Source organism: Oncorhynchus mykiss, chromosome 4 (assembly GCF_057628025.1).
Source record: "Oncorhynchus mykiss isolate SJ-2025 chromosome 4, ASM5762802v1, whole genome shotgun sequence".
NCBI lineage: Eukaryota > Metazoa > Chordata > Actinopteri > Salmoniformes > Salmonidae > Oncorhynchus > Oncorhynchus mykiss.
The window spans coordinates 18196822-18212906 of record NC_143025.1 but is presented as its reverse complement, the minus strand read 5'-3'; the positions used below and the strand labels follow the sequence as shown (position 1 = coordinate 18212906).

Sequence of the window (16085 nt, the reverse complement as noted above, 5' to 3'; positions counted from 1 at the left end):
CTGCCACCTCCGTGCTTCACGGTTGGGATGTTGTTCTTTGGCTTGCAAGCCTCCCCCTTTTTCGTCCAAACATAACGATGGTCATTATGGCCAAACAGTTCTATTTTTGTTTCATCAGACCAAAGGACATTTCTCCAAAAAGTTCAATATTTTTCCCCATGTGCAGTTGCAAACCCTAGTCTGGATTTTTTATGGCAGTTTTGGAGCAGTGGCTTCTTCCTTTCTGAACGGCCTTTCAGATTATGTCGGTGTAAGACTCATTTTACTGTGGATATAGATACTTTAGATAATTTTCCAATCTGTTTAAAGGCACAGTCAACTTAGTGTATGTAAACTTCTGACCTACTGGAATTGTGATACAGTGAATTATAAGTGAAATAATCTGTCTATAAACAATTGTTGGAAAAATTACTTGTGTCATGCACAAAGTAGATGTCCTAACCGACTTGCCAAAACCATAGTTTGTTATCAAGACATTTGTGGAGTGGTTGAAAATTAGTTTTAATGACTCCAACCTAAGTGTATGTAAACTTCCTACTTCAACTGTATGCACTCTCAACTGCAAGTTTTCAGTTTTTTTGTCTTATTTCTTGTTTGTGTCACAATAAAAAATATTTTGCATCTTCAAAGTGGTTGGCATCTTGTGTAAATCAAATGATACAAACCCCCCAAAAATCTATTTTTATTCCAGGTTGTAAGGCAACAAAATAGGAAAAATGCCAAGGGGGTGAATACTTTCACAAGCCACTGTAATACAGAACATCAATAAACAAGAACAGCAGGACATACATTTAAAAAAAGGCACACAGCCTACATATCAATGCATACACACAAACTATCTAGATCAAATAGGGGAGAGTCATTGTGCTGTGAGGTGTTGCTTTGTCTGTTTTTTGAAACCAGGTTTGCTGTTTATTTGAGCAATATGAGATGGAAGGAAGTTCCATGCAATAAGGGCTCTATATGATTGATATCTTTTTTTTTCTATTGTGTTATTGACTGTATGTTTGTTTATTCCATGTGTAACTCTGTGTTATTTGTGTCGCACTGCTTTGCTTTATCTTGGCCAGGTCACTGTTGTAAATGAGAACTTGTTCTCAACTGGCCTACCTGGTTAAATAAAGGTGAAATAAATAAAAAATAATAATACTGTATGCTTTCTTGATTTTTTTCTCTCATCATAACGTATATTTCAAGCATATGTTTAATATTTATAAAAGTTACGTATAGATATATCCCTTAGGTAGGGGAACCAGTCTCTGATGAGAGAGCCATAATACCAGAACCAGGGGTAGTAAGACTCTGTCTGACGAGTGGCTCCAGAAGTGATGATGTGAAGCGCTGCCTCACTGGCCGGCCAGGCTGGGATGTTGGTGAACCCCCTGTAATACAAACAGTGAGGACTCTGCATCCTTTCAATACTTTTTAAATGTATCCAAGGATACTTGGATATAGGTGCTCTAACAACTAGCAAGACAACCATAAAACACTTTGTGCGGTTACAACTTGACTGAAGTTGATATCAACAATATCGTACTTGACTTTCTCCATAGCCGAGTCCGTATCGATCAGGGCCAGGACGGTGATAGTAATGGACACGTTGCTCTTCTGCATGGCCAGCTCATGCTGCAGCGTCCCAAAGAAACCGTTCAGGGCAAACTTTGTGGATGTGTAGGGGGCCATAAACGGGCTGCACATTTTTCCTGTGGGACCAAAACATTAGCCAATCATAGTTCCAGGGTCACTTGGAAAGCTTAGTTTAGAGAAGAGCTCTGACTCACCTAATAAGGAGGAGACGACCACAATGGAACCGCTACTCTGCTCAAGGGTGGGCAGAGCAGTCTTCGCCATCTGCAGATAGCTGAGGAAATTTACCTGACAAAGAGCAAGTAAAAGAGGAGATAAAATAACACTATAGTAATAGTGGTACTGTACATATAACGGTAGCTACATCTACATGTCATCCTACTGGGTCACATGAAACACAGTAGTCGAGATAGATACCCCACCTGCATTAACCATCTAGTGTGCTCCACATCTCCGTCCCACATGGCGAATGGGCTGGAACCTATGTGGTTCAGCACCAGGTAGTCCAGTCCTCCCAGCTTGTCCACAGCAAACTGCACCACTCTCTCTGGGTCAGAAGGATTGGCCATGTCTGCTGCTACGTACAGAGCTTTCTGGGCCCCCAAACGCTGGCACTTCTCTACTACCTGCAGTACAAGAGAGTGATGTTTGCATAAGAGTAACATAATTATGAAAAACATTAACGTATTGTCATAGACAACTATTGCCTAGCGACATTGATGAAAACACCTGATTGAAGTGTCACTGACCTGCTGTAGAACCTTCTCCCTCCTGGCTGTAATAACCACCTGGGCACCAAAGCCGGCAAGGTGATATGCCATTTGTTCACCTATACCCGTACTGGCACCAGTCACCAGGACCCGTGCACCCTTTAAAGACTCTGAAAACCAGCCACATTGAAAGTCATTACAGTATCAAATCAAATCAAATGTATTTATATAGCCCTTCGTACATCAGCTGATATCTCAAAGTGCTGTACAGAAACCCAGCCTAAAACCCCAAACAGCAAGCAATGCAGGTGTAGAAGCACGGTGGCTAGGAAAAACTCCCTAGAAAGACCAAAACCTAGGACGAAACCTAGAGAGGAACCAGGCTATGAGGGGTGGCCAGTCTTCTTCTGGCAGTACTCATTACATCTTACAGTATAGTTTGTCTAAACAAAATTCAAAAGGGAAAAAACTAAGACAAGGGAAGAGAATGGAGATGTTTATTGTCGACGTGAGGCCTATCAAGAAAATGTGCATTTGATGTGCACTAAAGTACGTGCTGCATCCTAGACCTAATGGACACTTTCCTGGCATCCAACTAGCATGATGATATGGATCTTTATGTCTGTCTAGGACTCAGTGTATAGTACAATGTGTAATCTACATGAGTAGAAACAAGGGGAATGTTAATTATAGGCCATAGAGAATTACTGCTTTAAACACTTCCCACTAGGCACACACTGTTTGAATCAACGTTGTTTACATGTAATTTCAATGAAATTATGTTGAATAGACGTTGAATTGATGTCTGTGCCCAGTGGGTTATGAACAAAGTTAATTGTTAGATAGTGCCTGAGTTTGCGGCTTTTGGTTCTGAAAAAAACAAGGCTAATTTATGGTGAGAAATTGCGGGGGAAACAAATGTCCACACTTATAGAAATAACGATAACCTAAGTTTAAATGTGATAGATTATTAGAAGTATAATGCTGTGATTGCAATTTCCACTGCTTTTTACTGTACATGGAAACTACTCTAGCCAGATTATCAACTACTACGTGTTCCACCCTAAACCAGTTATGAGTGGAATGCATATTAAGTAGTAGGCTGTAGTTCTGTATGGTTCCAATTCCACATGGTTGCCTCTGACTCATTTCAGGCCTAGGATGACTATATTGTATTACCGTATGTGTATTGTACTGTATTGCACTCACAAAGGTAATCTGGCCGAAAGCTTAGCTCAGTAAACCTGAAAGTTGCATTGAATAAGTGTTTGTGAATTCATTCATATCAGATTGGTTATTACGGAGTGCAACGAGTGCACCAAGTAGTGCACCAAGGAGTGCACCAAACATTACTCATCACTTAGCCTACCAAAACAAAACGGAAACACATTCCAACAGTGTTGATTTGGATTTAAACGTGTAAGAAACGTGTACTTTGAAACAGTTTTACTTGATAGACCAGGGTTGGAAGAAGCTAAATCAATATCTTACCTGAGTCCAAGGTGGGTCCACTCCATTGGAAAGCAACAAAAGCTACTCCTATAGCACCAACTACTAAGAGTTTAGTAAAAGCCTTCATCTTGTGACTGCAATACCGTACTCAATGAGCTTGTTTGAGTGGTAAGGCGGAAGCAACTAGCCTCTGCCGAGTCCCCAACAACCGGATATTCCGGTTTTTAGGGGAAATCTCTTCAGTGGGTCATATGATTGAGTGAAGTCTGGCCCAGGAGTGTGAAGGTGAACGGAAAGGCACTGGAGCAACGAACCGCCCTTGCTGTCTCTGCCTGGCCAGTTCCCCTCTTTCCACTGGGATTCTCTGCCTCTAACCCTATTACAGGGGCTGAGTCACTGGCTTACTGGTGCTCTTTCATGCCGTCCCTAGGAGGGGTGCGTCACTTGAGTGGGTCACTGATGGGATCTTCCTGTCTGGGTTGGCGCCCCCCCTCGGGTTGTGACGTGGCGGAGATCTTTGTGGGCTATACTCTGCCTTGTCTGAGGATGGTAAGTTGGTGGTTGAAGATATCCCTCTAGTGGTGTGGGGGCTGTGCTTTGGCAAAGTGGGTGAGGTTATATCCTTCCTGTTTGGGGTTCAATTGGGAAATCAATTGGGGTTGAGAAAGCTTCAAACATCACATTTATCTGTACATATCCACTGTATACATATGAATCGCGGCAGTAAAATATTGGGGTTGTGAAATATCCCCCCCCAAAAAATGTGTTTTGGATGAACAAATTCATACGAACTACCAAAAACAAAAAACATTAACCAAAATCCTTCTGTTAATAAAATCCTGTGCAATCTGATCCCTACACAGGCTCAGGAACCTAGGAGGGCGGTACTTCTTCCGTTGCCAGTACCCCTTGCAGGTCTTCTGCTGTGAATTCTTTCAAGCCCGGAAACGTTTCTTGCCGCAGCCACAATGATGTCCAATTCTTTTTTTTATATATATACTGTATATACATTTTTTACATTTTACCCCTTTTTCTCCCCAATTTCGTGGTATCCAATTGTTTTTAGTAGCTACTATCTTGTCTCATCGCTACAACTCCCGTACGGGCTCGGGAGAGACGAAGGTTGAAAGTCATGTGTCCTCCGATACACAACCCAACCAAGCCGCACTGCTTCTTAACACAGCGCGCATCCAACCCGGAAGCCAGCCGCACCAATGTGTCGGAGGAGACACCGTGCACCTGGCAACCTTGGTTAGCTCGCACTGCGCCCGGCCCGCCACAGGAGTCGCTGGTGCGTGATGAGATAAGGATATCCCTACCGGCCAACCCCTCCCTAACCCGGACGACGCTAGGCCAATTGTGCATCGCCCCACGGACCTCCTGGTCGCGGCCGGTTACGACAGAGCCTGGGCGCGAACCCAGAGTCTCTAATGGCACAGCTGGCGCTGCAGTACAGCGCCCTTAACCACTGCGTCACCCGGGAGGCTCTGATGTCCAATTTTGAGGATTTCTTCGACACTTGAGCAGTACAAGAATAATCGTTGCAATAAACGGCACAAAATCCACCTTTTTCACACAAAGCATGTCCGGTTCTCTTGATTGACAAACATTCACTAATGGCTGGGGTGTATCTACTACTATATCATCAACACTAGAGTTGCTTGCTTTCTCAATTCAATGAATCAATCAAATGTATTTATAAAGTCCTTCTTATATCAGCTGATGTCACAAAGTGCTGTACAGAAACCCAGCCTAAAACCCCAAACAGCAAGCAATGCAGGTGTAGTAGCACGGTGGCTAGGAAAAACTCCCTAGAAAGACCAGAACCTAGGAAGAAACCTAGAGAGGTTTCTCTAGGTCTGGGTAGCCATTTGATTATATGTTCAGGAGTCTTATGGCTTGGGGGTAGAAGCTGTTTAGAAGCCTCTTGGACCTAAACTTGGCGCTCTGGTCCCACTTGCCATGCGGTAGCAGAGAGAACAGTCTATGGTGGCTGGAGTCTTTCACAATTTTTAGGGCCTTCCTCTGACACCACCTGGTATAGAGTTCCTGGATGGCAGGAAGCTTGGCCTCAGGCAACAGAACATTGTACTGTCCACACTCGGTTTGTTGTTTATATTAAAACATTTTCATTACATCGTTTTTAATCCGAACTAAAGTTTTGTTGCTAAGGATTCCATGATGCGGTTAGCCTTTACGGCTGGGACTGCAAGTTTGTCTTCCTTTTTTGCATGAATTCCACGAGTGCTAGCTGGCTGTACTACAGACACCTGTCCTCGTCGTGGAAAGGCTCATTGTTATCTTTTCGTAAAACAACTGGTTGCAGTAAGAGCCAACCTGGATACTAAGGAGATCCTGAGGGAAATCGACGAGTACCAACAGCTTTCCGCTATGGAGGAACAACATACTCCATCATGGAAAGATCGGACCACCTCAGAAAATACCTTTAACCTGACAAAAAAAATAAAAACAGATTCATCTACAGACACAGACTATTTATTTACCATTGAGGTAGAGGTTAGTGCTCTGGCTGGAATCCATGCAACACTGGAAAAGTTGTGTGAGGAGGTAGCAGGGCTGAGGGGAAGTTTGGAGTTCAGCCAGAGTGAAATTCACTCACAGCCAAGGTAGAAATCCACGATTCTGACATGGATTGTCTACTTAGGGAAAACAGGGTGATGAAGGAGTCGCTACTAGACATACAAAGTCGAAGCATGTGTGAAAATGTGTTTTTTTCTGGGATTCCTGAGGACGCATCCAATAATCCAGAGGGCGCGATCAGAGAATTCATGCAATCCGCCTTGAAACTTCCTATAGAGACTGTAAACAAGGTGGCTTTCCACCGAGTACACAGACTTGGAGCTCGGAGCAACAAGACCAAGGGTCCAAGACCGATCATCGCAAAATTTGAACATTACCAAAAGCAGGGGAAGTAAGCTTAACATCTTTGGGGTATCCCCCCTTCTTCTCAATTTCCGCCTAAAGACATACCCTAATCTAACTGCCTGTAGCTCAGGCCCAGAGGCAAGAATATGCATATTCTTGATATCATTTGAAAGGAAACACACTGAATTTTGTGGAAATGTGAATTGAATGTAGGAGAATATAACACAATAGATCTGGTAGAAGAAAATACAAGGAAATAAACATACGTTTTCTGTTTTTCTATTGTTGCTGCATCATCTTTCAAATGACCAAGAACAGCCAAACATACAGATAGGATGCTGTGGATGATTTGAATGATGAACATAAGATGGCAACAATAGCTGAGCAAAGTTTTGGACAGATAACTTCAAAAATGAGCGAGCTACATGACATTGAGCATGAAGTCACCCAGGTGTCCCACACAAATGTACCCAAATGTACCCAAGTGGCCAAATTGGTACAGTGATACATTTTGAAGGAAAGAACTATATACAAAATGCATAAATGCTATTCTAACACCCCCCCCCCCCCCCCCCCCCACACAAAAAAAAATATATATATATATATATATATATACAGTGGGGCAAAAAAGTATTTAGTCAGCCACCAATTGTGCAAGTTCTCCCACTTAAAAAGACGAGAGAGGCCTGTAGGTACAAAGGTACACTCCAACTATGACAGACAAAATGAGAAAAAAAATCCAGAAAATCACATTGTAGGATTTTTTATGAATTTATTTGCAAATTATGGTGGAAAATAAGTATTTGGTCACCTACAAACAAGCAAGATTTCTGGCTCTCACAGACCTGTAACTTCTTCTTTAAGAGGCTCCTCTGTCCTCCACTCGTTACCTGTATTAATGGCACCTGTTTGAACTTGTTATCAGTATAAAAGACACCTGTCCACAACCTCAAACAGTCACACTCCAAACTCCACTATGGCCAAGACCAAAGAGCTGTCAAAGGACACCAGAAACAAAATTGTAGACCTGCACCAGGCTGGGAAGACTGAATCTGCAATAGGTAAGCAGCTTAGTTTGAAGAAATCAACTGTGGGAGCAATTATTAGGAAATGGAAGACATACAAGACCACTGATAATCTCCCTCGATCTGGGGCTTCACGCAAGATCTCACCCCGTGGGGTCAAAATGATCACAAGAACGGTAAGCAAAAATCCCGGAACCACACGGGGGGACCTAGTGAATGACCTGCAGAGAGCTGGGACCAAAGTAACAAAGCCTACCATCAGTAACACACTAAGCTGCCAGGGACTCAAATCCTGCAGTCCTTAGCTTAGTGATGAGCTTTGAGGGCACTATCGTTTTGAACAATGAATGGCATTCTCACATAGGTGTTCCTTTTGTCCAGGTGTGAAAGGGTAGTGTGGAGTGCAATAGAGATTGCATCATCTGTGGATCTGTTGGGGTGGTATGCAAATTGGAGTGGGTCTAGGGTTTCTGCGATAATGGTGTTGAAGTGAGCCATGACCAGCCTTTCAAAGCATTTCATGGCTACAGACATGAGTGCTACGGTCGGTAGTCATTTAGGCAGGTTACCTTAGTGTTCTTGGGCACAGGGACAATGGTGGTCTGCTTGAAACATGTTGGTATTACAGACTCAGACAGGGAGAGGTTGAAAATGTTAGTGAAGACACTTGCCAGTTGGTCAGCGCATGCTTGGAGTACACATCCTGATAATCCGTCTGGTATGCTCGTGTCACTGGACAGCTCTTGGCTGTGCTTCCCTTTGTAGTCTGTAATAGTTTGCAAGCCCTGCCACATCCAACGAGAGTCGGAGTCGGTGTAGTACGATTCGATCTTAGTCCTGTATTGACACTTTGCCTGTTTGATGGTTCGTCGGAGGGCATAGTGTGATTTCTTATAAACTTCCGGGTTAGAGTCCCGCTCCTAGAAAGCAGCAGCTCTACCCTTTAGCTTAGTGCGGATGTTGCCTGTAATCCATGGCTTCTGTTTGGGGAATGTACGTATGGTCACTGTGGGGACGACGTCATCGATGCACTTATTGATGAAGCCACTGACTAACACGGAACCCAAACCGGCTGCGCGTGTGCGCTATCGTGCGTACATTTATTTTGTCCCCCTACACCAAACGTGATCACGACGTGCACGTTAAAATATCAAACCAAACTCTGAACCGATGACATTAATTTGGGGACAGGTTGAAAAGCATTAAACATGTATGGCAATTTAGCTAGTTAGCTTGCACTTGCTAGCTAATTTGTCCTATTTAGCTAGCTTGCTGTTGCTAGCTAATTTGTCCTATTTAGCTAGCTTGCTGTTGCTAGCTAATTTGTCCTGGGATATAAACATTGAGTTGGTATTTTATCTGAAATGCACAAGGACCTCTACTCCGACAATTAATCCACACATAAAACGGCCAACCGAATAATTTCTAATCATCTCTCCTCCTTCCAGGCCTTTTCATCTTTGAACTTATATGGTGATCTCATCTAAACATTCATAGTATTACCACGACAACCGGCAACAAAGTTCGTCTTTCAATCACCCACGTGGATATAACCAATGAGGAGATGGCACGTGGGTTCCTGCTTCTATAAACCAATGAGGAGATGGGAGAGGCAGGACTTTCAGCACGATCTCCATCAGAAATAGGAATGACTTCTATTTTAGCCCTTGGCATCGCAGACGCTCGTTGGCGCAAGCGAGCAGTGTGGGTGCAATAATTGAATAACATGGATTTCTAAATTCATTTTGCGACGCTCGCGCACACGATGTGTCCGGTCTGGTCAGCATGTGACGTGGTGTACTCCTCAATACCATCAGAAGAATCCCGGAACATATTCCAGTCTGTGCTAGCAAAACAGTCCTTTAGCTTAGCATCTTTTTCATCTGTCCATTTTTTTATTGACCGAGTCACTGGTTCTTCCTGCTTAAATATTGTCTTCTATCAGGAGCATAGAATTATGGCCAGATTTTTCAAATGGAGGGTCGAGGGAGAGCTTTGTATGCTTATCTGTGTGGAGTAAAGGTGGTCTAGAGTTTTTTTTCCCTCTGATTGCACATTTGACATGCAGGTAGAAAATGGATTTAAGTTTCACTGCATTAAAGTGCCCGGCCACTAGGAGCACCACCTCTGGATGAGCGTTTTTCTGTTTGCTGATGGCGGGATACTGCTGATTGAGTGAGGTCTTAGTGCTAGCATCGGCCTGTGGTGGTATGTAGACAGCTACGAAAAATACAGATGAAAACTCTCTTGATAGATAGTGTGGTCTACAGCTTATCATGAGATACTCTACCTCAGGTGAGCAAAACCTTGAGACTTCCTTAGATATCTTCCACAAGCTGTTGTTTACAAATATACATAGACCACCACCCCTTATCTTACCAGAGGTTGCTGTTCTATCCTGCTTATACAGTGTAAAACTGCCAGCTGTATGTTTTTCATGTCGTTTTTCAGCCACGACTTGGCGAAACAGAAGATATTACAATTTTTAATATCCTGTTGGTAGTTTAATCTTGCTCGTAGCTTTTTCCCACCTATGTTTTGGGGGTAGTTGTTTTCTGTTTAGTGTTCTTCACCTGACATGACTGTTTCGGTTTCGTTTATTCACCTTGTTATTTTTGTTTCAGTGTTCAGTTCAATAAAAGTCATGAACACTTACCACGCTGCGCTTTGGTCCGATTCCTCCTCATCCAACGATGACACCCGTTACAGTAGGTCACTAATTTTATTTTCCAATGATTGCATGTTAGCCAATAGAACGGACATCTTGGGTTCTCTTGAAGTATCCCATATCTACCTCCATCAACACCCTGGCTATGATAGGATTCTCAGATACACATCCTTATAAAAATAAAAAAAACGCATCCCAACAAGAAACAGATACTTATCTGACTCATCATCCATTCCAATTTTTGACAATTTCCTTTTTCCTCCATTATGTGACCCTGCGATTTTACATTCATCATCTTCAACTTTACTCAACACTGTTCCTGATTCAGACTTGGCATTCACTTCCGCCATGATCCCTGCACGTCCCTCCTATGGCGAAGGCGGTTCCTTCACGTAGGTCAAACAAAAACACTCTAATGATTGGTTGATGAATAGTGCCTCCCACAATGCAGGGGATGACTGCAAGTTTGAGCTAGTGAGGAGCAACTTCAGAAAATTGAAGTCAACTGCAGTCTAAACTTCATCACATGGTTGTTGTAAAGTTCATGCAGTCGACAAGTAGGCACAAGTCAGACATTTTTTTTTCTCCCTGTAACGCAACACACTTTGAAAGGCGTGCCAGCTGGACCAACGATGGTCACCGACTTAACAAAAATGATCAACTTGAATGCGCCCATTATTATAGGGAGGGGATGCAGCCAGCTAAATGATAGGCTAAATCAATTAGGGTGCACCAACCAGAGCAATAAAATGATAACAGCAGATATTATTATTATTGATAGGCCTATTATTATCCCCCTCATTTTTACAGTCATCAATATGTCTCTGACTTTATTGTGCCTTGATTACTTTTATCAGTTTGCTGCAACTAGCGAACAAGCTGCAACAAAAGGTTAAACTGGACAGTTTTATCTCAATCTCTTCATTCAAAGACTCAATCATGGACACTCTTCCTGACAGTTGGGGCTGATTTGCGTGATGTATTGTTGTCTCTACCTTCTTTCCCTGTTGTCTGTGCCCAATAATGTTTGTACCATGTTTTGTGCTGCTTCCATGTTGTGTTGTCATGTGTTGCTGCCTTGCTATGTTGTTGTGTTAGGTCTCTCTTTATCTAGTGCTGTGTTGTCTCTCTTGTCATCAAATCAAATCAAAATCAAATCAAATTTATTTATATAGCCCTTCGTACATCAGCTGATATCTCAAAGTGCTGAACAGAAACCCAGCCTAAAACCCCAAACAGCAAGCAATGCAGGTGTAGAAGCACGGTGGCTAGGAAAAACTCCCTAGAAAGGCCAAAACCTAGGAAGAAACCTAGAGAGGAACCAGGCTATGTGGGGTGGCCAGTCCTCTTCTGGCTGTGCCGGGTGGAGATTATAACAAAACATGGTCAAGATGTTCAAATGTTCATAAATGACCAACATGGTTGAATAATAATAATAAGGCAGAATAGTTGAAACTGGAGCAGCAGCACAGTCAGGTGGACTGGGGACAGCAAGGAGTCATCATGTCAGGTAGTCCTGGGGCATGGTCCTAGGGCTCAGGTCCTCCGAGAGAGAGAAAGAGAGAAGGAGAGAATTAGAGAACGCACACTTAGATTCACACAGGACACCAAATAGGACAGGAGAAGTACTCCAGATATAACAAACTGACCCTAGCCCCCCGACTCATAAACTACTGCAGCATAAATACTGGAGTCTGAGACAGGAGGAGTCAGGAGACACTGTGGCCCACTCCGAGGACACCCCCGGACAGGGCCAAACAGGAAGGATATAACCCCACCCACTTTGCCAAAGCACAGCCCCCACACCACTAGAGGGATATCTTCAACCACCAACTTACCATCCTGAGACAAGGCTGAGTATAGCCCACAAAGACCTCCGCCACGGCACAACCCAAGGGGGGGGGGGGGGGGGGGGGCGCCAACCCAGACAGGATGACCACATCAGTGACTCAACCCACTCAGGTGACGCACCCCCTCCAGTGACGGCATGAGAGAGCCCCAGTAAAGCCAGTGACTCAGCCCCTGTAATAGGGTTAGAGGCAGAGAATCCCAGTGGAAAGAGGGGAACCGGCCAGTTAAAGACAGCAAGGGCGGTTCGTTGCTCCAGAGCCTTTCCGTTCACCCTCCCACTCCTGGGCCAGACTACACTCAATCATATGACCCACTGAAGAGATGAGTCTTCAGTAGAGATTTAAAGGTTGAGACCGAGTTTGCGTCTCTGACATGGGTAGGCAGACCGTTCCATAAAAATGGAGCTCTATAGGAGAAAGCCCTGCCTCCAGCTGTTTGCTTAAAAATTCTAGGGACAATTAGGAGGCCTGCGTCTTGTGACCGTAGCGTACGGTCGTGATGTCGTGATGTGTGTTCTGTCATATATATATATATATATATATATATATATATATACTACCGTTCAAAAGTTTGGGCTCACTTAGACATTTCCCTGTTTTTTAAATTATTTGTTTTTTTTGTCCATTAAAATAACATCAATTTGATCAGAAATACAGTGTAGACATTGCTAATGTTGTAAATTACTATTGTAGCTGGAATATCTACATAAGCGTACAGAGGCCCATTATCAGCAACCAGAAACGGACGCCTCACAAGTCCTCAACTGGCAGCTTCATTACATAGTACCCGCAAAACACCAGTCTCAAAGTCAAGGCAGAGTTGCAAAGAAAACGCCATATCTCAGACTGGCCAATAAAAATAAAATATTAAGATGGGCAAAAGAACACAGGCACTAGACAGAGGAACTCTGCCTAGAAGGCCAGAGTAGAGTTCCTCTTACTTTTTTTTTATCCCAGCCCCTGCAGGAGGTCTTTTGCCTTTTGGTAGGCCGTCATTGTAAATAAGAATTGGTTCTTTGCTGATTTGCCTAGTTAAATAAAATGTAAATACATTTATGCACATGTTTTCTTGTGTTCTGAAATGTACACATAAATAAAATCCGCATCCCCCTCCATCAACAGCAGCTTCAGCATAATCACGAACTTTTTCTATCATTATTCGTTTTTATACCCAGACGAAATCCAGAAAAAATATGATTTGTAGTATAATATAAATAATTTGAAACATGACCGTCTCTGAATATATTTATTTGTATGTATTATATTTTTGCGAATCCGCTACTCTCGTTAAAAAATCGTTAAAGAAAATAACTGTATCACGGGGTTGCCCTTCAACGTAGTTATTGAGGTAGCGTAGCCGGTTACTCTTCGTTGTCGAGTTCATTCATTTCATGTGTGCTGTTGCGACTAGCCAGTAAATACACAACGCTAATTCAAGAAATTTATAGATTTACCTGTGACACTATGGCTGCTAAGCTATTGCCTGTTCTAAAGTAAGTTCTCGAGAAAGTATAGCTAACGTTAGCTAGCAAGCTGGTTAGCAGGTTAACATTTAGCTAGTTAGCTAACTGTAGTAGCTAGCTTTAATTTAGCTTTGAATTCATGTCCATTACTCAATATCCAGCCAGCTAGCTAAACAGCACACGATCTGCCAGTTAACTAGCTAGTAACATGTAGCTAACAACAATAACTGGTTAACGTTAACTAGCAAAGATATGCTAGATAGCTAGCAAACGTTGATGCAATATGTGTGGTGGTTTTCAAGTTATGAATGTACTTTTTGTGCATTTAACAAGTGAATGTGTTTCTACACTTTCATGCCAGGTGTAACGTTTAACAAGGCATGTTTCTCTGTCATCAAATACGTGGCACTTCGCCATCCACTTAGTTGTCTTATCTCAGTGTCATTCTTTTTCTCTCACAGATTGGCCACTAAGGTGACTATTGCAGGAGGTGCTTTGTATGTTACCTATGATTCTGGACTATTAGGGGGAAGTGCGCAGGGCTCAGAGGTCCTTGGAAAAGCTAAAGCTGCCATTCCCCCTGCAGTGGATGAGTGGGTGAAGTATTTTGGCTTTGAGGTAAATATGCCTTTATTGTACTGTGATTAAACTGACAGCCAGAATAATGCACTATGGAGTACGAGGTGAGGGAGGATTAAACGTATATTGTTTTCGTCTAGCTTCCAGCCTTCCCAAAAATGGGATTCTCCCCTGTCGAGGCGTGGAACTCGGGTAAGAAATGGTTGACAGCTGAGTCATAAAGGACTTTTCCAGACTTACAAGTCTAAATTTGAGCAATTTCAAGAGTTTCTGTTATTTCATTCCAGGGGTGCAGTCATCCATATCTGCTCTCTCATCGGGCCCTACAGCATTAGGTGGCTACACCAACCAAGGCTTGCAGTACCTGAAAGACCTCACCAAATGAAAAGTGACATCCTGCAACTAGCAGACATTTTAAGAACCTAATTTCTGTTTTGGATTGGTCCCTATGCAATCACAACCAAATCCTCAGGAGTAACACAACTGGTGCAAATACATACAGCCCTCCTGTATAAGTTGCTTGCTTTGAATGCATAGCACATCAACTATAAAATGCAGTGGTACAGTAAATTCAGTGGAATTAGGCCAAGGCCCGTGTTGATTTGTGGAATGTGTAGTTGCTGATAATGCCAGAACTCAATATTTGCATTCTATTGGAATGACAGTAATTTGTCAACACAAGCAGAATACATTGCTTTATGCTACTTTGAGTAAAAAAAACAAACAGAATCTAGATACCACAGCAAGACCTGCACCCAAAATAAATTACATTAACTGATTGACATTTAGTGTTATGTCTTGTGTGTACGTTAATTGTACAATACATTTTTTATCTCAAGACTGATATATTAGGCATGTTCTGACTTTGACCTGATTCCATATCTATCCCATCCAATACATTTTATACAGAATGTATTGTTTTGTGTATATATTTAAGAGTGTGAAATAAACCTAAACATGTCTGATATGAGACCTTTGGTGGGATCTGTCTTTTTTACTGATTATGTGCTGGGTACTTTAAATCGGTGTTTCCCCACTGTTTTCGCCCCACCAACTGAATTTTTCTCTGCTCGGAATACCCCGCCATGTGTATTTTAACAGTAAGCCTATGGCAGGAATCATCAACTATACTTGTAATCAAGCCCACAAATGCTGATGCTCCATATACTCAACTTGCCTAAAGAAGGCCAGTTGCATTGCTTCTTTAATCAGAAAACGTTTTCTAATGATCAATTAGCCTTTAATAATAAACTTGGATTAGCTAACACAACGTGCCATTGGAACACAGGAGTGATGGTTGCTGATAATGGGCCTCTGTATGTCTATGTAGATATTACATCTGCGGTTTCCAGCTACAATAGTCATTTACAACATAAAAGATGTCTACACTGTATTTCTGAACAATTTGAAGATATTTTAATGGACAATATGTGCTTTTCTTTCAAAAACAAGGACATTTCTAAGTGACCCCAAATTTTTTGAACAGTAGTGTGTATATACAATCAAATGTATTTTTAAAGACCTTTTTACATCAGATGTCACAAAGTGCTATACAGAACCCCAGCCTAAAACCCCAAACAGCAATCACTACAGAAGTAGAAGCAGTGCTTTCGGAAAGTAGTAACTTTTTCAAAATTTTGTTAGGTTATAGCCTTATTCTAAAATTGTTGAAATGGTTTTTTTCCCCCTCATCAATCCGCACACAATACCCCATAATGACAAAGCAAATGCTGTTGTGAAATTTTTGCTAATTTATTACAAATACAAAACTGATATCACATTTACATAAGTATTCAGACCCTTTACTCAGTACTTTGTTGAAGCACCTTTGGCAGCGATTACAGCCTCGAGTCTTCTTGGGTATG

At 42.4% G+C, this 16085-nt stretch overlaps 2 protein-coding genes across 2 annotated transcripts; one reads left to right on the top strand and one right to left on the bottom strand.

The window, feature by feature from the left end:
- Positions 1–665: 665 nt before the first annotated feature.
- LOC110521423 (hydroxysteroid 11-beta-dehydrogenase 1-like protein) lies at positions 666–3971 on the bottom strand. Its single transcript, XM_021598954.3, has 6 exons — positions 3789–3971; positions 2337–2467; positions 2010–2213; positions 1782–1875; positions 1538–1703; positions 666–1382 (listed from the first exon to the last, which is right to left on the bottom strand). The coding sequence occupies exons 1-6, from the start codon at positions 3874–3876 to the stop codon at positions 1205–1207; spliced, it is 861 nt and encodes a 286-aa protein (XP_021454629.2). The 5' UTR covers positions 3877–3971; the 3' UTR covers positions 666–1204.
- Positions 3972–13414: 9443 nt separating this feature from the next.
- LOC110521421 (MICOS complex subunit MIC13) lies at positions 13415–15190 on the top strand. The gene is made up of 4 exons (XM_021598953.3): positions 13415–13671; positions 14103–14259; positions 14361–14412; positions 14508–15190. Exons 1-4 carry the CDS (start codon positions 13643–13645, stop codon positions 14603–14605), a joined length of 336 nt encoding a protein of 111 aa, XP_021454628.1. The 5' UTR covers positions 13415–13642; the 3' UTR covers positions 14606–15190.
- Positions 15191–16085: the final 895 nt, after the last annotated feature.

What these genes read in the sequence shown, in the direction of transcription:
- LOC110521423 (XM_021598954.3), bottom strand. Translation starts at nt 3,876, where the DNA reads ATGAAGGCTTTTACTAAACTCTTAGTAGTTGGTGCTATAGGAGTAGCT. An exon ending in GGGAGAAGGTTCTACAGCAG is followed by an intron (nt 2,214 to 2,336) that starts GTCAGTGACACT and finishes CTTGTACTGCAG; the next exon opens with GTAGTAGAGAAGTGCCAGCG. An exon ending in TCGGCTATGGAGAAAGTCAA is followed by an intron (nt 1,383 to 1,537) that starts GTACGATATTGT and finishes TTTGTATTACAG; the next exon opens with GGGGTTCACCAACATCCCAG.
- LOC110521421 (XM_021598953.3), top strand. Translation starts at nt 13,643, where the DNA reads ATGGCTGCTAAGCTATTGCCTGTTCTAAA. An exon ending in TGAAGTATTTTGGCTTTGAG is followed by an intron (nt 14,260 to 14,360) that starts GTAAATATGCCT and finishes GTTTTCGTCTAG; the next exon opens with CTTCCAGCCTTCCCAAAAAT. An exon ending in TGTCGAGGCGTGGAACTCGG is followed by an intron (nt 14,413 to 14,507) that starts GTAAGAAATGGT and finishes ATTTCATTCCAG; the next exon opens with GGGTGCAGTCATCCATATCT.